This window comes from Podarcis bocagei (assembly GCF_964188305.1).
Source record: "Podarcis bocagei genome assembly, chromosome: 2".
Lineage (NCBI taxonomy): Eukaryota > Metazoa > Chordata > Lepidosauria > Squamata > Lacertidae > Podarcis > Podarcis bocagei.
In genome coordinates, this window is record NC_138126.1 from 12646059 (window position 1) to 12668543 (window position 22485).

The window sequence follows — 22485 nt, forward strand, 5'->3', positions numbered from 1 at the left end:
AATGCAAACAGGGGACACAGAAAGGGCTGAACTCCTCAATGCCTTCTTTGCCTCAGTCTTCTCCGATAAAGAAAACAATGCCCAACCTGAAGAATTTGGAGCAAATGATTCAGCAAAGGAAACACAGCCCAGAATAACTAAGGAGATAGTACAAGAATATTTGGCTAGTTTAGATGTATTCAAGTCTCCAGGGCCAGATGAACTGCATCCAAGAGTATTAAAAGAAGTGGCAGATGTGATCTCAGAACCACTGGCAGTCATCTTTGAGAATTCCTGGAGAACAGGCGAAGTCCCGGCAGACTGGAGGAGGGCAAATGTTGTCCCTATTTTCAAAAAGGGGAAAAGAGAGGACCCAAATAATTACCGCCCAGTCAGTCTGACATCAATACCAGGGAAGATTCTGGAGCAGATCATTAAGCAAACAGTCTGTGAGCACCTAGAAAGGAATGCTGTGATCACCAATAGTCAGCATGGATTTCTGAAAAATAAGTCATGTCAGACTAACCTGATCTCGTTTTTTGACAGAATTACAAGCCTGGTAGATGAAGGGAACGCAGTGGATGTAGCCTACCTTGATTTCAGCAAGGCATTTGACAAGGTGCCCCATGATATTCTTGTAAAGAAGCTGGTAAAATGCGGTCTTGACTCTGCTACCACTCAGTGGATTTGTAACTGGCTGACTGACCGAACCCAAAGGGTGCTCATCAATGGTTCCTCTTCATCCTGGAGAAGAGTGACTAGTGGGGTGCCACAGGGTTCTGTCTTGGGCCCGGTCTTATTCAACATCTTTATCAACGACTTGGATGATGGACTCAAGGGCATCCTGATCAAATTTGCAGATGACACCAAACTGGGAGGGGTGGCTAACACCCCAGAGGACAGGATCACACTTCAAAACGACCTTGACAGATTAGAGAACTGGGCAAAAACAAACAAAATGAATTTTAACAGGGAGAAATGTAAAGTATTGCACTTGGGCAAAAAAAATGAGAGGCACAAATACAAGATGGGTGACACCTGGCTTGAGAGCAGTACATGTGAAAAGGATCTAGGAGTCTTGGTTGACCACAAACTTGACATGAGCCAACAGTGTGACGTGGCAGCTAAAAAAGCCAATGCAATTCTGGGCTGCATCAATAGGAGTATAGCATCTAGATCAAGGGAAGTAATAGTGCCACTGTATTCTGCTCTGGTCAGACCACACCTGGAGTACTGTGTCCAGTTCTGGGCACCACAATTCAAGAAGGACACTGACAAACTGGAAAGTGTCCAGAGGAGGGCAACCAAAATGGTCAAAGGTCTGGAAACGATGCCTTATGAGGAACGGCTAAGGGAGCTGGGCATGTTTAGCCTGGAGAAGAGGAGGTTAAGGGGTGATATGATAGCCATGTTCAAATATATAAAAGGATGTCACATAGAGGAGGGAGAAAGGTTGTTTTCTGCTGCTCCAGAGAAGCGGACACGGAGCAATGGATCCAAACTACAAGAAAGAAGATTCCACCTAAACATTAGGAAGAACTTCCTGACAGTAAGAGCTGTTCGACAGTGGAATTTGCTGCCAAGGAGTGTGGTGGAGTCTCCTGCTTTGGAGGTCTTTAAGCAGAGGCTTGACAACCATATGTCAGGAGTGCTCTGATGGTGTTTCCTGCTTGGCAGGGGGTTGGACTCGATGGCCCTTGTGGTCTCTTCTAACTCTATGATTCTATGATTCTATGAAGAGTAACCCATCTTTGTTTGGTTATTTCTGATTTTGACTGGAATGAATCCTCTCAAAGGGCCCTTGGAAAACTGCCCAACGTGTTCTTGGCGGGTAAATGGTTTTTATGTCAGTCACTCTGGTCTGGAGAGAAACTCCTGCTGGGCCTGAGAGGCAGATTTAGTCCACTCAGGAGATACTGAGGTGGGCTTTGTTATCCAATAGACGTAAGAAAGGGAGGAGGGTCTCTCCAGAGAACAAGGCTCCTGAGAACGTGTAGAGTTTGGCTCCTGAGTCAGCGTCAGAAAAAGACACACGTCCCCCTTCACAGTCCAGAGTCACCCGGATCCTCCTGGGCTCCTCACTCAGGGACAGAGGAGAGGGATCAGGGGAGGTGGAGGCCAAGTACTTCTCTCCCCTCTTCTCCACAGCCCAGATCCCCCACTCAGGCCTTAAGGGGAAGATGCCCTTTCTCTCCACAGACTTCCTGGCAACCCCCAGAGTCCAATATTCCCCACTTCCCACAGTGACTTCCCAGAAATGTCTGCCTGCTGTGAATCCCTCACGTCCCAACACACAAATTCGGTCGCTGAATCTCTCAGGATTATCAGGCAGGGCTTGACGTTTGTCTCTATATCTCACACTTTTCCGATCCTCCGACAGGATGAGCCTGGGATGGGCTGTGTCTGGATCCAGAGTGACATTTGCTGTTGGGGAGAAGATGAGGGAAAGAGAAGAATATGCAGAGTCAGCTGAGAGACAGAAACGGACACCTTGATTGATAAATAAATAAAAAACACCCCGAAACCCCAGATTCCCTTTCAGATCAAGGGGATTTCTTTGCATCGCATGCTAGACTGAGACTCCTCCTTGCAGACTCTCATCAGAATAAATATCTTCCTTGTTGGTTTTTAAATCAGTTCCCTTCACTTTCTTATATCCAATGTCTATTATTCCTGCCCTCCTCTCAACCCAGGTATTTTCTAGGAGGAAAAACCACCCAGGAACCCTTTTACTCATCTCTTCTGTGTTATCTAATGGGAAAGAGGGGAGAATTGGAGGAGGCAGGAGAGGGGATTGGCCTTTGGGGAGCTCTAGGTTGGGCTGGAGGAGGAGGACACCCCTGTTCTAATAATAAGGATGATGATGATGATGATGACTACAGCATACTGCCCTTTATCCATAGGTCTCAGGGTGGTTCACAGCATAAAACTACAACATAAAACCACATATAGGCCTCCCCTCACGTGGGGGTCACGTTCTGGTCCCTCGTGCCCACAAGTGAAAATCACGTTAAGTGGGGAGCCTGTTTATTCCTGCTCTCCATCTCTCTCACCCACTTGGTCTCTCCTTTCCTTCCTCCCTACCATCTTGGAGGTTAAGGCCTTGCCGCCAGGGAAGAGGAGGAAGGTGGCAGGGCAATTTTACAAAGGACTGTTATTCCATGCTTCTCTTTTGGATTTAATATATACCATAAAACTAGTTCCCTGGGGGAAAAGGGGAATAACTCAGAAAGTTACCAGCTAGGGGCTAAGACAGTCATGACAGGCAAGTATAGAGTTGATGTATTTTGAAGAGCAAAAAAGAGGACACATTTGCCAACTTCTACCCTTAACCATGGATCGCTATGACGACACTCATTTTAAATACCCCTGCTCTATGTAGGCTTTCGAAGCTGTGATATACTGCTAGTAGCAATGTTCTTAACTTTCAACAACCAAAGAATAATACATATTGCTCCCTTGCTTGCCACATGAAAGTATTTGGGCTCATGTTCCCATCTTTGTGAACGCAATTGTGCACAGAACAATTTATTAAACTGTTAAACATATACATATGGACTTTCCTTAAGGGCAGGGGGGTGTTAACTCTTGCCCTCCCAGACTCCTTCTCCAAGATATTGTGCCTGGGCCAGTGTCCTTTTAGTTCAGCCACAAGAGAAGGGTTTTATACAGGATGTGTCTAGCTGAAGATGCTGCTCTGTTGCGATTCTCTGCTCTAGGCTAGCTTAGCTGGGTGCCTTAGGTCTGAGTCTAATGCACTAGAATTTTTTTCACCGGTTACTGTAAACCAAACCAAACAACTTGAGACATTTTGCCAAATTTTAAAAATCCACCCAGGGGACAAATTTTAATCATGAAAATAGAGGACCTGACTGAGAAAAAGAGGACATGTGGCAACCAGTCCTGAAAAAGGTCACATGGAAAAGCAACCCAACTCTCTCTAGGCAGGAATGAAACTCTTCCCTCTTTTTTGTGTCGTGAGTGTCTGGAGGCGGTTGGAGGATGGATGGCGGTTAACAGATTAAGGTTGAATCCTGACAAGACAGAAGTACTGTTTTTGGGGGACAGGAGGCGGGCAGGTGTGGAGGATTCCCTGGTCCTGAATGGGGTAACTGTGCCCCTGAAGGACCAGGTGCGCAGCCTGGGAGTCATTTTGGACTCACAGCTGTCCATGGAGGCACAGGTCAAATCTGTGTCCAGGGCAGCTGTTTACCAGCTCCATCTGGTACGTAGGCTGAGACCCAATCTGTCTGCGGACTGTCTCGCCAGAGTGGTGCATGCTCTGGTTATCTCCCGCTTGGACTACTGCAATGCACTCTACGTGGGGCTACCTTTGAAGGTGACCCGGAAACTCCAACTAATCCAGAATGCGGCAGCTAGACTGGTGACTGGGAGCGGCTGCCAAGACCACATAACACCGGTCTTGAAAGACCTACATTGGCTCCCAGTACGTTTCCGAGCACAATTCAAAGTGTTGGTGCTGACCTTTAAAGCCCTAAACGGCCTCGGTCCAGTATACCTGAAGGAGCGTCTCCACCCCCATCATTCTGCCCGGACGCTGAGGTCCAGCGCCGAGGGCCTTCTGGCGGTTCCCTCATTGTGAGAAGCAAAGCTACAGGGAACCAGGCAGAGGGCCTTCTCGGTAGTGGCGCCCGCTCTGTGGAACACCCTTCCAGCAGATGTCAAAGCGATAAACAACTACCTGACATTCAGAAGACATCTTAAGGCAGCTCTGTTCAGGGAAGTTTTTAACGTGTGATATTTTACTGTATTTTTGGTTTTTATGGAAGCCGCCCAGAGTGGCTGGGGAGGCCCAGCCAGATGGGCGGGGTATAAATAATAGATTATTATTATTATTATTATTATTTTCTGATCCTTCTGGGCAGTTTCTCTCTCCCCCCCCTTCTGCACCTTCAAGTCCACCCTCTCTGCCTTTGTGGTACAAACAGCAGGGGGAGAGTCAAGCTGTACAGAAGAGACTCTTGACCCCCATGAAATACTAGTCCCTCCCATCCTGTGAATTGGGGTCTCCATGTGATATTTACCTCCCTGAAGATTTCTGAATGACTGAACATCTGAGGAAGCAAAAGGACAGGCTTAACAGGCTACAATGCAGTAGCTTAAAAATAAATCTTTTTTTACAAAACATCACCATAACATAGCATCTGTTGTTTCCTTATTTCAAGCAAAAGATTACCGCATTTTTTGCACCATAGGACGCACCGAACAATAGGACGCACCTTGTTTTAGAGGGGGGAGAACAAGAAAAAAAAAATCTCCCCCTCTCTGCCCAGCGCCCCTTCAGTGAAGCGGCAGGAGGCGCTGCGCAGAGAGGGGGAGAACTTTCCCCCTCTTGTTTTCCCGCTCTAAAACAAGGTGCCGTTTAAGGTGCGTTCAGGCGGCTACCTTGGAAGCCTGGCGAGCGAGAGGGGTCGGGAGCAGCGGAAAGGCGCAGCGGAGAGGCTCCTGCCATAGCCGTGCGTCACCTCTCCAGCCAGGAGAGGGTCACGGAGCTATGGCTTCTTTAGCCCCGTGCGCGCTCTCCCGGCTGGAGGGGTGATGCGCGGCCATAGAGGCTCCTGCCGGGAGAGGGTCGCGGGGCTATGGCGTCTTCGCTCCATAGAACGCACACACATTTCCCCTTGATTTTTGAAGGGGGAAAAGTGCGTCCTATAGAGCGAAAAATACGGTAAATCATAGAACACATAATTGCAAAGACAACAGCCGTAGGCCTAAGTAGTGATGTTTACTATTGTCCAAAATATTATTCCTGAGAATGTAATATCACTAGGCCTAAGGAATTAAAACAACTACTGTATTTTTCGCTCTATAGGACACACTTTTCCCCCTCCAAAAATCAAAGGGAAATGTGTGTGCATCCTATGGAGCGAATGCAGGCTCCTTGGCTTCAGCAATAGCAACGCAAAGCCTTGAAAGCGCAGAGGGAGCGCTCCCTCCGCGCTCCAGAGGCTTCGCATTGCTTTTGCTGAAGCCTGGAGAGCAAGACTCTCCTGGCTTCAGCAGAGAGGGAAGAGCTGCGCAGCGCCCCTTCAGCCAAGCAGGAGGAGAAATGGAAGGGGCTCTGTTTCTCCTGCGGCTTCGCTGAAGGGGCGCTGAGCAGAGAGGGGGAGAATTTTTTCTTGTTCTCCCCCTCTAAAACAAGGTGCTCCGCTAGGGGCACCACGGAAGATGGCTGACAACACCATCTCTCCAGCTCACACGAGGTAATTTAGAGGCTGAGATGGGAGTAATCAGCCTCCCAAATTCTTCCCGGTGGAAGGGAAGATGCAGTCTCATCCGCCTCCCCACAAACCACCCCCGAGTTTGTAAAGAAGGAGGGGGTGGGGGCACTGGATGGAAAGCCCTCGAGAGAGCTCGTATCTCCTGGACACTGTCTTCGTGAGCGCTCCCAGTTCCATTTCTTAAGGTTAAAAATTGGATTTAAGATTGTACATGCTTTGGGCGAAGGAAGGGTATTTAATCTGCCAACTACAGCCACTGAGGTGCTAAGAGTGACAGAAGGAAGAAGATAACATCAAAGAATAACATCTAAGCCGGTATGTTGGAACGAAACGGAAAGGGGGGGATAAAACTTTTTCTTTTTCTACTACAATAATACCCCCCAGAAGAACCGTCTACACTACCTATAGCAAGTGAGATCGGAAAATATAAACTGTGTGGAAATAATAAAACTAACTGAAGCCTTTGTTATTTTAAATACTTGGAAGAAGATAAATGACTCTCCTGTGACGCACTATTTAATCGGGATCTGCCATGATGAGACAGACTGAGTTGCAGAGATTAATAGTCATAGGGGGAGGCGAGCTCTTACTTTGTTATCATATCTGTACTTCAATTCCGACTTGGCAAACCTCCCCTGGAAAGACTAATGTTTGGTGCAACCTGTCTGAGAAAATTAATGAGCAAATGCCTAGATTTTATTTCATCAGAACTGGGAAAAGATGGTGTCTGCCACCAGAGAAGGACTTTTGGATGGATTCGGCATAAACACCAGCGTGTGAGGACATACTGCAAGTAAAAGACTTACCAGCTGCAAAAAAAAAAAAAGGAGAGTCACACAAAGTTCACACAGAAGCATATTATTGCACAACTCAGAGGCTATGAAAGAAAGAAGGATAACAACAGGAAGATTTAAAGAAGGGACTATTGGAAACTTAAGGCAGTAAAATATAAGATGATTGGACCCCACTGAGCTTGAAGCATGGGAACCCCCAACAAAAATTTATAATTTGGCAAAATATTTGGACTTTATGATATGTATTTGTACAATTTGGAATATTTAATGTGATTTGATTGGATTGTTAAAATGGAAAACTTAATAAAAAACTATTATTTAAAAAAACAAAACAAGGTGCGTCCTATGGTTGGGTGCATCCAATAGAGCGAAAAATACGGTGACGTGTTTAGCTGTAATTCCTGCATTGCAGGGGGCTGGACTAGATGATCCTTGGGATCCTTTCAAACTTCGCTATTCCATGATTATATGGAAAAATCAGAAATGGTAAACCATACTAGAAAATGGAGGAATACAATCATTCAAAATCCACAAATGAAATGGGGATCTGAACTGGATGGATGAAGAAAGGTTTAACATCTGCCCCAAGTAAACTGGTGGGGAAAAGCTGTTGAAACTGGAATTTCCAAGTATGCTGACAAACCAACTTGCAGAGGAAGAATTGGCAGAGCTTTGTCATGTAATTCTAAGGGTCTCATGCAATGGGAAGTCCTCCCTCCTGGAATGGGGCTGATCTCAAAAGAACTGTGGGAACTCTGAGGAGATGGGGATGGCTGAAGCACGAGAAATGGCTGGTGAGGTTGAAACTCTGAGGAAGAGTTGGCTTGGCTTTGCTGCTGGGAGACCAGCCTGGCAGGAGGTGGAGGAGGGACTGGGTGCTTGCGGGTGCCCTTTTTAACACACTTATTCCTTATACATGAGAACTGGACAAGACGGACATTGGACTGACCCTGCAGGATTCTCCTTAAGGGCTATTGTAATATATCGTAAGGCTCTGAGGCTTTTCCCCACAATCAAGCAGTATATAAATTTTATGAAAGAAAGCAAAATCAATAAAATTAAGGGGGAAAGCAGAATAATAGTCTATTGGCAGGAAAGGAACGCAGACTGGTGTGCAGGTTCTTCGCAGGGACAAGCTCTGCCCCCAGGCCAAGCCTTCAACCTCCTGCCCAGTTCATTCATAGGACATAGAAATAACCCAAACACAAGTAGAGGACTGTTTCCCAGAGTGACACCATTGATGGGGGTCCCAAAGTCTGCAGAACAGATGGTTCAACACCCATGAAATATCAGTCCCTATCCCTCCTGTGAAATTGTTCCTCCCCTGGAAATTTACCTTTCTGAATCGGTTTTCTGTATAGCAGAGCATCTGAGGAAGCAAAAAGATATAAAGTGTAAGGGCAATACTCTTCCACCAGAAATAAATCTCCATACAAAAGTAAAACTTCATAACGTGGCATCCTTAAATTCAAGTACAATTATTAAATATTAATTAAATTGTACATAAATAATTATAAACATGAAAATCATAGGAAGAATCTATTAAAATAACTAAAGCTTTAAAACTCAGCGATCATAGTACAAAGATTGGGAAAGATTGTGGAAAACAGATTTAAAATTTACAGGTTGTTCCCTTTTAAAAGAAAACTACATGAAAACGATGTATAGATGGTACATTACACCAGTACAGATTGCAAAAATGTACAAAACTGGGTCAAATATATGCTAGAAATGCAAGGAAAAAGAAGGGACTTTTTATCACATGTGGTCGGATTGTAGAGAAATTTTAAAAAAATTGGGAAATGATATATAATGAGTTAAAGAAAATGTTCAAATTAACATTTGTAAAAAAGCCTGAGGCATTTTTGTTAGGGATTGTAGGTAGAGACCTGCCAAGGAAAATGAAGAACATGCTTATGTATGCGAGAGTGGCGGCAAGAGTCTTAATAGCACAAGGATGGAAGAATGAAGAAACCCCGACAAAAGAACGGTGGCAAGGGAAATGGATGGAATATGCGGAATTGGCAAACTAACATACAAACTGTGTGATAAGGACAACTGTGACTTTAAAGAAGAATGGGAACCTTTTACAAAGTATTTAAAGAAACAACAAAATGAACTGGACTCCTTGGCAGGTTTTGAATAAACATACACTTTTTCTTATTGTTAACATAATAGATAGATAGCTTAAGGATCTTTACCATTTTATAAAATGCAGAGAATAATACAGAAAATACAGTGGTGCCCCGCAAGACGAATGTCTCGCAAGACAGAAAACTCGCTAGACGAAAGAGTTTTCCGTTTTGGAGGTGCTTCGCAAAACGAATTTCCTATGGGCTTGCTTCACAAGACGACAATGTCTTGCGAGTTCCTGCTGGTTTTTTCCCACTCCCCCCCTTTTTCTAAGCCGCTAAGCCACTTATCAGCTAATCCGATCAGCAGATAAACCGCTAAAAGCGCTAATCCGCTAATCCTTCAATGGGCTTGCTTCGCAAGACGAAAAAACCGCTAGACGAAGAGAATCACAGAACTAATTCTTTTCGTCTTGCGAGGCACCACTGTATGTGTTGGAAAACCAGAGAGAGGAGTTGAGGGAAGTCCAGGTGGGAGGGAGGGGGAAAATGGGGGGGGGGAATAAGGATGATATGTTTTTGATAATTTGTTATGTTGAAACTTTTAATAAAAATCTTTTAAGAAAACAAACCAAAAAACCCCTCAGCAATCACAAAGCAAGCTTACAAATAAGAGAATAAAAATATTCAGCATGAATCCTGCTGGTCTCTGAATTTTGTGCCTGAAATTGGGCTCTACATTGGAGGACTGGAGGGGAGGCAGAGCAATAGGAATCCTGTAAAAGGAGGCAGAGGGGAGATGGAGGCAGCCTTCACATCTTCCCCAAGTAAAGTGGGGGGGGGGCAAAATTGTGAACCATAAAGTAGAAGCAAAGGTTGCTGTAGAAGGACTGGCAGAGCTCTCAGGCAAAAGGAAACCCTTCCTCACAAACCTTCTACAAATCTTTAAGGTTCTTCACAAGCATAATTGTGCCCTTTGGGGCTCATGTGCTCTTGCTTCCTCTCTCAATGGGGGAACTCTCAGGAGATCTTGAAGGCTGAAACCCTAGATATGGCAGCTGCAGGGGGACATCTGAGGAGGAGACGGCTCAGGCCTTGGCTCCAGGGCTGAGAAAGAAGCCTGAGCAGGAGGCAGAGGGGGAACGGGGGGCTTCTTAATGCCCTTTGACTCCATTCAGAGCAGGAGAACCTCCAAAAGGACAACCCCAGATTGTGCAGACAGGGAACCACAAGGAAAAGGAGGTTTTGTATAACTGTAAACAGATGCACACGGGAGGAAAAAATCCTGACTTTGCTCTACACTCTGGTTCAGGCTTTCTTTACAGGATCCAGCGTCACAATATACATGGGCCATTCTGGGGGACAGGAAATGAAGGCTGGAGCACCAAGAAGGAAGGTATCCTGGGGTTACTCAATTCCATGCAATAAGAGCCTGGCATGTTCAGTCCTGAAGAAGTAACAGAATTCCCAGTGTGAAATCCTGGCACCCATTTTTCATTACCTCCCCATTGTTTCATTGTATCCTCTACAAGGTGATTTAGATCACAGGATTCCAAGATCTTGATCCTCAGCTCTGGAGGGAAAGTCAGTGGCTTCTCTGGACTCTCTCTTTCCTCGTACCTGGTGAAAAGAAAAACAATGAATGGCCCCATTGTGGCCCCATCTCCCTAATTATTGCAGGTGATTTCAATAAGACGAACAAAGTGGACATTTATTTCCCAACAGGTTTATTTCCACCACAGATGAGACCTCAGTCCAAAACCCCTGAAGACGGCTGTCAGTGGCTTCGTAAGGATGCTAGACAGCACAAGGGACAAGATGTAACCCCAAGCGACACCACTGGAGGACTCCCATGGCTTCAAACAATGTTGCCCCCTAACAACTTTCTGGGAAGGTCCCAGGACAGAAGAACCAAACCCCTGAGGTGGAATGCCTGCAACCGCTCCCTCCCTGAGCTTCTCCAGAGGATGTGAGTGATGTCAAAAGCTGCCAAGTGGTCAAGGAGAACCACCTCCACCCTCCCTTCACCCCCTCTCTCACCCAGGAAGGGCACAACCCCATGCCCCATGGGACTCTCCCTCCAGAGGCAGGAAACAACTAGACCCGCCACTCCAGACCACCTTCAGCCTCTCACGGTGGAAACGCTCCCAAGAAAAAGATCCCACCTATTCTAGACCAACAGACCTTCCCTCCCTAAGTGCCTCAAAGGAGCTGAGTTACCAGAGTTGAGGGGCTTCTAGTTGGACATTGAAATATGTCCTAAGCTCTTCCCAAGCATCTTTGGGACTTTCTCTTCTAGATGTTTGAAATTACCACAAAGTCCATGAACAGAAAGTGTGAGGTGCTGCAGGGAGCGAGTCCTACAGTCTCCCCCCTGCAGCCATTGGAGGGCCATGTTTGAGGTTCCTGCATCTCTGCTTCAAAGAATGGAAATGAGCCAGAACCACTTACCTCTGCAGGGTCCTTCTCACATCCTAGAGGGGAAAAGAGAAGGGAATTCACTGCACACCACAGGCCACACTAGGAAGACCCCCTCAGACCCTGGGGTGGAGGAACAGCCTGGCCCTCTGACGTCAGTCTGCCTGACACATGCCAAGGTTTGGGATAGGAATGGCTGAATCAGCCAGTTTTCGTTTCTCACAGCTTTTATTTTTCCAGTCTTAAAATCTTAATTGTTCCGATATCAAGTTCTTCACATTTCCACATCAGTTTGCCATTATTGTTTAAAATCCTTATGAAAATCCACCAGCATTTTAGGGAAATTTCACATTTGTGGGTTCAAGAGATGATTCACATCATCTCTAGTCTTAGATTATAATTTAGTAACTTTAATTTAGTTTGCATTGTGCAATTCAGATGTAAGCAAGCCTACAGGATAATCCTGCCAGGGCACTGTCTTCAATAGAAGTCCCAAAATTTCAAATTCTGTTTTTCATCTGTAAGTAAAAAAAGCACCTGCAGCATAAAATGCCTCCAAAGGGGTAATAAAAAAACAACTCCGTGTTTCTTTGGGCTCATCCACACTTCTCCCTTTTCCTGTGCCCAGAAAACATGAGTCCAAGTGGTTTTGTCTTTGCCCTGCCGCTTTCCCTCAGGAAAAACCTGCTCCTTGGTGCAACATCAAAGCAAACGTCAATCCAGAGAAAACCTGGCTGAGGTTTGCTCTAATTCAGCAGTAAAAAGAGGGTTTTCCTGGAGGAAAGGGGTGGGACAAGCAGCAGTCTGAATGAGTCCCTCTGTCTTGCTCTTTGGTCACTGTGACTGAGCACCATTTTGTGCCAATCTGTATCCATGGGGATACAGAGGTTGTGGAGGAAACAGGAAGATAAGCTTGGTCAAGAGACCGGCTCATGTCGGAAGGAGGCCTGAACGCATCCTAGACAAAGCCCCCTCAGCTGAAAGGCGTTCGGAGACAAAGCATCAGCAAAGAGCAGAAGATCAGCTCCCGTTTCATCAAGAACACAGACGAATCTCTAGTCTGCATTCAGGTGAGTTAAGCATCCCAGGTCTCTCAGGTGTTCCTGTCCATTACAAATCTGACTAGAGGCTCCATCATCTCAGCCCCTGCACTCCTTGCATACATGAAAGGGGCACATAAAGGATTGGAGGCAGCCTTTTCCTGGAGCCTTGGGCTGTTCCTGCCATCATCTTACCTGCAGGAGTTCACTCGCTGGCTGCTGACTCTTCTCCTCCATCTCCTGGATGATCCTCTCAAGAGAGGAGAGTTTCCTGGAGAGTCTGGCCAGCTGCTCATCCCTTCTCTCTGCAATCTCCTTCTCCACCTCTTCCACGTGAGTCAGCAGACGTTTTTCTTGTTCTTCCAGGAACTGGCGCAGGTCTCTGAACTTCTCCACAGTCTTCATCCTCTCCGTTTCTGTTAATTTCTGCAAGAAAAGAGGAGGTCTGAGTGTGGAAGGAGCTCAGCCTTCAAAACATCAGGAAGAGAATAGTGAGAATTCTACAGGGAGGACACTTCTGATTTTTCATAGACATGAAACCTCCAGTGGCTAAAGATGTAAACCTTTATTTTGAGGGGAGGCCCTCTCCACTGCTGTTTCTGTTGACTTCTAATTTGGAGAGGGATACAGCCTAAAGGAAGAAGCATTTTTTTCTGGCCATGGATATGTGGGATGTAAAAACGTATTGCAAGCAAATACAACAGTCCTACAATGCACATGCTGAGGAATGCTTTGTATCACTCAGGAGAAAACTTGCTAGTTCCTCCTGAGCTGGGACAGACTTCCTTTGCATGTGAGTGAATGTGAGTGTGGCCTGTTCTTGGGAGAGGAGCGCACGACTCCATGTTCTGCTCTGTGTCTTCTCCATTGTGTGTTCCTAAGAGCTAGGAGAAGGGACTGCTCAGTCACAGACACTTGAGACTACCATATTTTTCGCCCCATAGGACGCACTTTTCCCCCTCCAAAAATGAAAGGGAAATGTGTGTGCGTCCTATGGGGCGAATGCAGGCTTTCGCTGAAGCCTGGAGAGCGAGAGGCGTCGGTGCGCACCGACCCCTCTCACTCTCCAGGCTTCAGGAAGCTATCCACAAGCCTTGCAAGCCCGGTGGGAGTTCCCACGGGCTCACAAGGCTTGCGGGCAGCAGCCTGCAGCCCCCGCGAGTGTCCACAAGCCTTGCGCGCCCGGCAGGAGGTCCCGCCCAGTGCGCGAGGCTTGGGGCGGCAGCTTGTCGCCCGAAGCACGGGGAGCCCTCCGGAGGGCTCCCCCTGCTTCGGGCGAGTGTCTGCAAGCCTCGCGCGCCCGGCAGGAGGTCCCACCGGGTGCGCGAGGCTTGGGGCGGCACCCTGTCGCCCCGAAGCACGGGGAGCCCTCCGGAAGGCTCCCCGTGCTTTGGGCGAGTGTCTGCAAGCCTTGCACGCCCGGCAGGAGGTCCCGCCCAGTGCACGAGGCTTGGGGAGGCAGCCTGTCGCCCGAAGCACGGGGAGCCCTCCAGAGGGTGCCCCGTGCTTCGGGCAGGTGAGCCCAAGGCTTGGGGCGGCAGCCAGGGCGGAGGGGGGAAAAATAATTTTTTTTATTCATTTCCCCCCAAAAAAACGAGGTGCGTCCTATGGGCCGGTGCGCCGTATAGGACGAAAAATATGGTATTTCCCTTATGGGATAGTTCACATAGTTATATGTTCTGTAAATTAAGTCTGCCTTCAGGAATCTCACTGTGAACTGGATGCTTGTAAGTAAACTAGTTTTATGTTAACCTTTAATCAGATGGCCGTGTCTATTCTTTTAGGAGGGATATAAAAAAGGGAAACCAGGAATCCTAAATAGTGAGGCTCAGATGAGCCTGCAACTAGGTAACTGCTGTGTAATTTAAAAGGGGGATTATTTAACAACTCTGCTAAGTTATAGAACTTGCTGGCGAAAGTTATGAAGGATATAATAAAATAATATATCTTCTCCTGCCTCCCTAAACATCCCCACAGGCTATTCCCTGCATGATTCGTGGCATCGCATAACCAGAGTTCAGAGTTGTTCAGAGAACGTCCATGGACATAAAACACCCTCAGTTTAGACTGGGACCGTTGAGGTGTAGGAAGGCAACAGAAACAGAGGATGAGGAGAAAGTGCAGAGTTTATCCCCATAGCTCCCTGAATTTCCTAAAGATGAACAATGGCGCACATTTAGAAAGACAACTCTTTAGTAATATTTATGGTAAATCAGGATTGGAATTGACCTACTTCCACCCTCTCAGCTCACAATTCCTCAGGCTTGTCCTTCACTGCTATTCATATAATAAACAACAATGGGAAATAAACTCAAATCAGCTGCATTCAAAAGTGAATTTGCCTAATTTACTATTAATGAAAAAATATGGAGAATGAACAGAGCAATCTTTTGAAATTCACACCTCTGAATTTTTCAAGGTTGACCCAGCCAGGTAATGTTCACAAAAAATATATTTATGAGGGTAAAGTACATTTCAAAATATTCATACAAGGAAGTAGCTACCCTAACATCTGATTCATTTTCAGAATAATAAATTAATAAACAGACTGATATGGAAAAAGGAGAAATGGGGAGAAGCTGAAATGGGCAGATTTCCCCATCCCTCCTCAGTCCTGACTCGACTCTTCAAGTGCTTCTTCCCTCACTAGTAAGAATAGAGACACTTACAAGGAGGTCTTTGCATTCCTTGTCCAGGGCTGCTTGATGGGCCAGAATTTCCTCTCTCTCTTTCCTCAGAATCTCCAGGCGGAGACAGATCTCTCCCTAAAGAGAAAAGGGAAAACTCAGGTCTGATTGAGACACACAGAGAGGAGGTGAATAGTGTGCTGGCTTCTTGCGCCCACTGGCCTTCCTATAATAGCAAAGTAGTTTACTGAAGGAAATAAAAGTCCAGAGGTTTTCAACCTTTTTGGGTCTTGGCTCCCTGGACCAGCTCCCTTTTTTCTGTGCCAGCCCTGTGGGGCTCAGGGACCCAGTTAGGTCACCCCTTGCTTACAGACTTCTACTAGTCTTTGCAGATGCTACTCAGGAATACTTTATTGTGTTTGTGTTTCTTTGTGGCTGATTAGCTGCTCTCCCTGTGCAAAGGTCAGAGGGGGCAGGGTTTCTGTTGAGTCAGGTGATTAGCTGTGGGAGGAGCTTATCAGAGCTTGCAGAGCAGCGGCGCGCGCAGTTTGATCCATCTTTTAGATTTAGGGGAGCTAGTCTCAAACGTTTATTGGGGGAGACCTAGGTTTTTTGGGGGGGGGGGTTATTTGTCCTGTCTTCATGCTGTAGCCACCCCGCTGTAGCTCCACTGTAGCCACCCCCAACGACACGTTCTCAAGATGGAGGGTGAGGGAACAGCTGCAGTCGCCTGCGGTTCCTGCGCAATGTTTGCCATCTTGCCAAAGGTTGCAGGCAGCTTTACTTGCAGCAATTGCATGTTGATTGCCCTCTTAGAAGACAAAGTCCAGCAACTGGAGGAACTTGTAGCTACACTCCAAAGAATTAGAGAGCTGGAGCTCTTCTTGGAAGCAACAGAGAACACCGTCTCCACCAAGGAGGAGACAGGGGACTCCCCTGAGAAGGAGGATAGTTCACCAACACAGGTGCCAGATATATGGAGAAACGTGACTCAAAGAAGTAGGTGGCCCAGGGTTCGCTCTGATTGTTTAGAAATACACAATCGCTTTGAGGTCCTCTCCCCTAGCATGGAAGACGAAGAACAGACTCCATTTGAGGATCTCTCCCTCATTACAGTCGATCAGGTATATGAAGACGAGCAGCAAAGTCAGTCCTCAGGGAATGTGCAGGCGACCTTGGAACAGACAGCTCATGGAAGAACCCCGACCAAACCTAAGAGGAGGTGTGTAGTGGTGATAGGGGATTCCCTACTGAGGGGAACAGAAGCAGTGATCTGTGGGCCTGACAAGATGTCTCGGGAAGTGTGCTGTCTCCCCGGGGCTAAGATCCAAGATGTAACTGAACGACTGCAAGGAATCATAAAACCCACTGACAAATACCCCTTCCTCTTGGTTCATGTGGGAACCAGTGACACTGCAAGCAATAGCCTCCAGAAGATCAAAAGAGACTACGAGGCTCTGGGCAGGAAATTGAAGCAATTAAATGCACAAATTGTCATCTCATCTGTCCTCCCAGTTGAACGACGTGGCCCAGGGAGAGAGGGAAAAATAGTGGAAGTGAACAGCTGGCTTCGCAAATGGTGTAAACAGGAACGGTTTGGATTCTTAGATCACGGACTGCAGTTTATTGAAGATGGACTTCTGGCAAGCGATAGGCTGCACCTCACAACGGTTGGGAGGAATGTTTTTGTCAAAAATCTCAGAAACCTCATCAGGAGGGCTTTAAACTGACTAATGTGGGGGAGGGAGACAGTGCTCCTGAAGGTAGGAGCCTATCAATTGATGAAGATGATCATCCAAATGTCATAGACCAAATGGAGCAAACAGCATGCAGACCTAGTGGTGGGAGGAAAAAATCCTTAAATAAGAGACACGGGGGAATGATTCATGGACTTCAATGTCTGTACACTAATGCGCAAAGCATGGAAAATAAACAAGATGAGCTTGAGCTCTTGGTACAGCAAACTAAATATGACATAATAGGCATCACTGAAACCTGGTGGGATAAGTCCCACGATTGGAATGTAATAATGGGGGGATACAATCTATTTCAGAGAAACAGACCAGACAAGAAAGGAGGAGGAGTGGCGTTATATGTCAGGGATGTGTATACCTGTGAAGAGATCCAAGATTTAGAAGCTCAAAGCCAAAGTGAGAGCATTTGGGTCAAAATTAAGGGAGAGAAGAATAACAGAGACCTCATTGTGGGAGTTTACTATAGATCTCCAAGCCAAACGGAGGACATAGATGATGCCTTCCTGGAACAGATGGCCAAGCATGCAAAAGGAAGGGAGATAGTAGTAATGGGGGACTTCAATTACCCGTATATTTGTTGGATGTCAAACTCAGCCAAGAGCATAAGGTCAAACAGATTCCTCGCTGGCCTTGCAGACAACTTCATTGTCCAGAAAGTGGGAGAAGCAACAAGAGGAACAGCCATTTTAGATCTGGTCCTAACCAATGTTGATGAGCTGGTTAGTGGGGTAGAAGTGGAAGGATCATTAGGCGCGAGTGACCATGCTCTTCTGAAGTTTACTATACAGCGGAAAGGAGCAGCCAAGCATACTAGGACTCAATTTCTTGACTTTAAGAAAGCCGACTTCATAAAACTTAGGGAAGTGCTGGGTGAGATCCCATGGACAGCAATACTAAAAGGAAAGGGAGTTCATGATGGCTGGGAGTTTGTTAAGAGGGAGATTCTAAAAGCACAACTTCAGGCAATACCAATGAGACGGAAACATGGAAGGTGCCTAAAGAAGCCAGGGTGGCTATCTAAATAACTTTTAACTGAGTTAAGATTAAAAAAGGATGTGTACAAAAAATGGAAAAGGGGGGAAACCACCAAAGAGGAATTCAAACAAATAGCCAGCACATGTAGACACAAAGTCAGAAAAGCTAAAGCACAGAATGAACTCAGGCTTGCTAGAGAGGTTAAAAGGAACAAAAAAGGCTTTTATGGGTATGTTCGTAGCAAAAGGAAGAACAAAGAAACAGTGGGGTCACTCAGAGGGGAAGATGGTGAAATGCAAACAGGGGACGCAGAAAGGGCTGAACTCCTCAATGCCTTCTTTGCCTCAGTCTTCTCGGATAAAGAAAACAATGCCCGACCTGAAGAATTTGGAGCAAATGATTCAGCAGAGGAAACACAGCCCAGAATAACTAAGGAGATAGTACAAGAATACTTGGCTAGTTTAGATGTATTCAAGTCTCCAGGGCCAGATGAACTGCATCCAAGAGTATTAAAAGAACTGGCAGATGTGATCTCAGAACCACTGGCAGTCATCTTTGAGAATTCCTGGAGAACAGGCGAAGTCCCGGCAGACTGGAGGAGGGCAAATGTTGTCCCTATTTTCAAAAAGGGGAAAAGAGAGGACCCAAATAATTACCGCCCAGTCAGTCTGACATCAATACCAGGGAAGATTCTGGAGCAGATCATTAAGCAAACAGTCTGTGAGCACCTAGAAAGGAATGCTGTGATCACCAATAGTCAGCATGGATTTCTGAAAAATAAGTCATGTCAGACTAACCTGATCTCGTTTTTTGACAGAATTACAAGCCTGGTAGATGAAGGGAACGCAGTGGATGTAGCCTACCTTGATTTCAGCAAGGCATTTGACAAGGTGCCCCATGATATTCTTGTAAAGAAGCTGGTAAAATGCGGTCTTGACTCTGCTACCACTCAGTGGATTTGTAACTGGCTGACTGACCGAACCCAAAGGGTGCTCATCAATGGTTCCTCTTCATCCTGGAGAAGAGTGACTAGTGGGGTGCCACAGGGTTCTGTCTTGGGCCCGGTCTTATTCAACATCTTTATCAACGACTTGGATGATGGACTCAAGTGCATCCTGATCAAATTTGCAGATGACACCAAACTGGGAGGGGTGGCTAACACCCCAGAGGACAGGATCACACTTCAAAACGACCTTGACAGATTAGAGAACTGGGCAAAAACAAACAAGATGAATTTTAACAGGGAGAAATGTAAAGTATTGCACTTGGGCAAAAAAAAAATGAGAGGCACAAATACAAGATGGGGGACACCTGGCTTGAGAGCAGTACATGTGAAAAGGATCTAGGAGTCTTGGTTGACCACAAACTTGACATAAGCCAACAGTGTGACGCGGCAGCTAAAAAAGCCAATGCAATTCTGGGCTGCATCAATAGGAGTATAGCATCTAGATCAAGGGAAGTAATAGTGCCACTGTATTCTGCTCTGGTCAGACCACACCTGGAGTACTGTGTCCAGTTCTGGGCACCACAATTCAAGAAGGACACTGACAAACTGGAACGTGTCCAGAGGAGGGCAACCAAAATGGTCAAAGGCCTGGAAACGATGCCTTATGAGGAACGGCTAAGGGAGCTGGGCATGTTTAGCCTGGAGAAGAGGAGGTTAAGGGGTGATATGATAGCCATGTTCAAATATATAAAAGGATGTCACATAGAGGAGGGAGAAAGGTTGTTTTCTGCTGCTCCAGAGAAGCGGACACGGAGCAATGGATTCAAACTATAAGAAAGAAGATTCCACCTAAACATTAGGAAGATCTTCCTGACAGTAATAGCTGTTCGACAGTGGGATTTGCTGCCAAGGAGTGTGGTGGAGTTTCCTTCTTTGGAGGTCTTTAAGCAGAGGCTTATGTCAGGAGTGCTCTGATGGTGTTTCCTGCTTGGCAGAGGGTTGGACTCGATGGCCCTTGTGGTCTCTTCCAACTCTATGATTCTATGATTCTATGATTCTATATCAAGGGAGATCCCTTTGTCCCCCTGGAAGAGAGAAAGACTTCAACTCCGTCATCCCAGCCATGCCAGGAGCCCTCAGGCTTCCCCTGGGCTGCTTTTTACATAATAAACAACCACCAATTCATGTCATGCCTACTTTGGAGCTGAGAATTAAAAAGAAAACCTCCCAAGAAGAATCCACAGCTATTTCTCCCCCTCCAGATCCAGGGATCTCCTACCTTGTATTCCTCAAAAGCCTCCTTCAGAGGAATCACCTCGTGGTGTTTGTGCTCCTTGGATCTGTCACAAACCACACAGATGGGGGCTTCATCCTCCTTGCAGAAGAGCTTCAGGGGCTCCTGGTGATCCTCGCAGACTCCTCCTTTCCCTCCTTCCTCCTTTCCCTCTTGAAGGCTGAGATTCTTCGCTATTTCCACCACATTAGCTAGTTGCCGGTTGGAGACGAGGCTCCTTCTCTGGACTCTTTCTCTGCACTGAGGGCAGGAAGCCTCTGCCTCCGATTCCCCCCAGAACAGGACCAAGCAGGATCGGCAGAAGTTGTGCCCACACTCTGGGATGGTCACTGGATCCTTGAAGTAATCCAGGCAGATGGAGCAAGTGGCTTCATCACGGAGACGCTGGATGTGACCCCCTGCAGCAGCCATGGCTCCCTCGCACCAAAGATCCGAGTTAAGTTTCACTTTCTCCGTTTTCAGCTTCTGGGAGTTTCCCTTCCTGGAAATGACTCAGTGATCACATGATCTTTATTTTATTTTTTAAAATTAATATGTCTCCAGTGCTTTGCTTTTCCTGAATGTTTTCTCAAGGAGCAGCGAATGCTTTTTGATTGTGTTATAAGAATTTTGAGTTGAATAAAGGTTTATTTTCCTCTGTATCAATAAGGGAATAAATATTTGCTATCAGTAAAGTCTCCCCACTTGTCTGCCCCCCTGCATTGCACCCTGTGATGCTCAAAACCACGGCATAGTCCGCTGTGTTGCTTCCTTTTCCAGCCACAGTGAGATACTGTATTATAATTGTGTTCAGCGTCTCTGTACTAATGTTATTTCTTTAATGTTACTTTTACGTTGTCTCCCTACTGAATGTAACTTTGTATCTCTGAACTAAATGTAACTTTTTAAGTGTAAAATGTACCCACTGTCTTGCAAAAGGAGAAAATAATGAAAACCTGTCAAATGTTCAAACCAGTGAATGCTTCTCTCTGTGAGGGAGCCTTCCCAGACCCGCTGAAAGAGGCGGTTATCAAACCGCTTCTTAAAAAAAATATCTTCAGATGCTGCCAATAGAGCCAACTCAACCCAGTCTCAAACCTTCCATTCTTGGGCAAGGTGATTGAGCGAGTGGTTGCTGAACAACTCCAGGCACGCTTGGAAGAAGCGGACCATTTGGATCCCTTCCAGTCGGGATTCAGGCCTCATCACGGGACTGAAACTGCTTTGGTCGCTCTGGTTGATGATCTCCGGCGGGCTAGGGACAAAGGTGTGAGCTGCTTCCTAGTTCCGCTGGATCTCTCAGCGGCCTTTGACACCATCGACCATAGCATCCTTCTGGACCGTCTGGTGGGGCTGGGAGTTGGGGGCAATGTCATACAGTGGTTCCGCTCCTTCCTCCTGGGCTGTGCCCAGAAAAGTAGTGTTTGATTTCTGTGACCCAACTTTCCAGTCACACCTTGTGGCATCCTGTTCTCACTGCAGCCAAGCAGATGCCCAACGGGAAGTCCAAGAGCCCTCTCCCCTCCTGCAGATCCCAGCCACCTGGATTCAGGGTATTCAGAAGCAGAGGCAGAGCACAGCCATCATGGCCAGGAGCCATTGGTAGCCCCCATGAATTTGCCTAATCCACTTTTAAAGCCATCCAGGTTGCAGTTTTGCAACATGAGGAGGGGGCGGCAGCAAGAGGGTCCTTTGTGGCAAAGCAGAAGTCCCACTCTTTCTCCCCGGGACCCTGGGAACTGTAGTTCTGCGGGTGAAGGTTAATGGAGTTCTTGGGTGGCTCACAGAATTGTAGATTTGGAAGGGACCTCAAGGGTCATCTAGCTCAACCCCCTGCAATGCAGGAATCTTCTTGCCCAACACGGGACTCGAACCCACAACCCTGTGATTAAGAGTCTCACGCTCTATCAAACTGAGCTACTCATTCAGTTCAGTAAGCTTTAGTTGAACTTCCTGCATTTCAGGGGGTTGGACTAGATGACCCTCGGGGGTCTCTTCTGTTAACGGAGAAATCTGAGGGCTACCTTTTGACAGAAAACAAGGACACCAGCCAGGAATACCAGAGCAAAACAGCAGCCGGTAGGCTTGGTCTTTATTGAAGACTGTCGCAACAGGATTCCCACCTGCCACAAGGTGGAACAAGATGGAAGCCCCCCCAAAAGAGCCCCCAAACTTTTATTAGCTGCTAATCGCCATGTTTCACCCCCCCCCAAACTACATCACTAATACATCACGGTTACATCATGAAAGGGGAGGTCTGGTGGCAGTAATCTGAGCATCCTGGACCCTGCCCCATGGTTCTCCTTGCCCTCCACCAAACACCCATCAAGTGGAACAAAAGAGATATTTACATTTCCCTGTTTCC

General features: G+C 46.7%; 1 protein-coding gene across 1 annotated transcript; it reads right to left on the reverse strand.

Annotated features, from left to right (window-relative positions):
* Window positions 1-1730: 1730 nt before the first annotated feature.
* LOC308581221 (zinc finger protein RFP-like) lies at window positions 1731-21356 on the reverse strand. Its single transcript, XM_081183752.1, has 8 exons — window positions 20127-21356; window positions 15215-15310; window positions 12741-12971; window positions 11539-11561; window positions 10589-10707; window positions 8352-8384; window positions 5025-5054; window positions 1731-2403 (listed from the first exon to the last, which is right to left on the reverse strand). The coding sequence occupies exons 1-8, from the start codon at window positions 20550-20552 to the stop codon at window positions 1886-1888; spliced, it is 1476 nt and encodes a 491-aa protein (XP_081039878.1). The 5' UTR covers window positions 20553-21356; the 3' UTR covers window positions 1731-1885.
* Between the last annotated feature and the right edge of the window lie 1129 nt (window positions 21357-22485).

Excerpts from the sequence above, each read along its gene's own strand:
- LOC308581221 (XM_081183752.1), bottom strand. The coding sequence starts at position 20,552 with ATGGCTGCTGCAGGGGGTCACATCCAGCGTCTCCGTGATGAAGCCACT. Across the intron at positions 12,972-15,214 it reads AGGAATGCAAAGACCTCCTT|AAATTAACAGAAACGGAGAG; the intron begins GTAAGTGTCTCT and ends CTTTTCTTGCAG. Across the intron at positions 11,562-12,740 it reads CAGCGAGTGAACTCCTGCAG|GATGTGAGAAGGACCCTGCA; the intron begins GTAAGATGATGG and ends TTTCCCCTCTAG.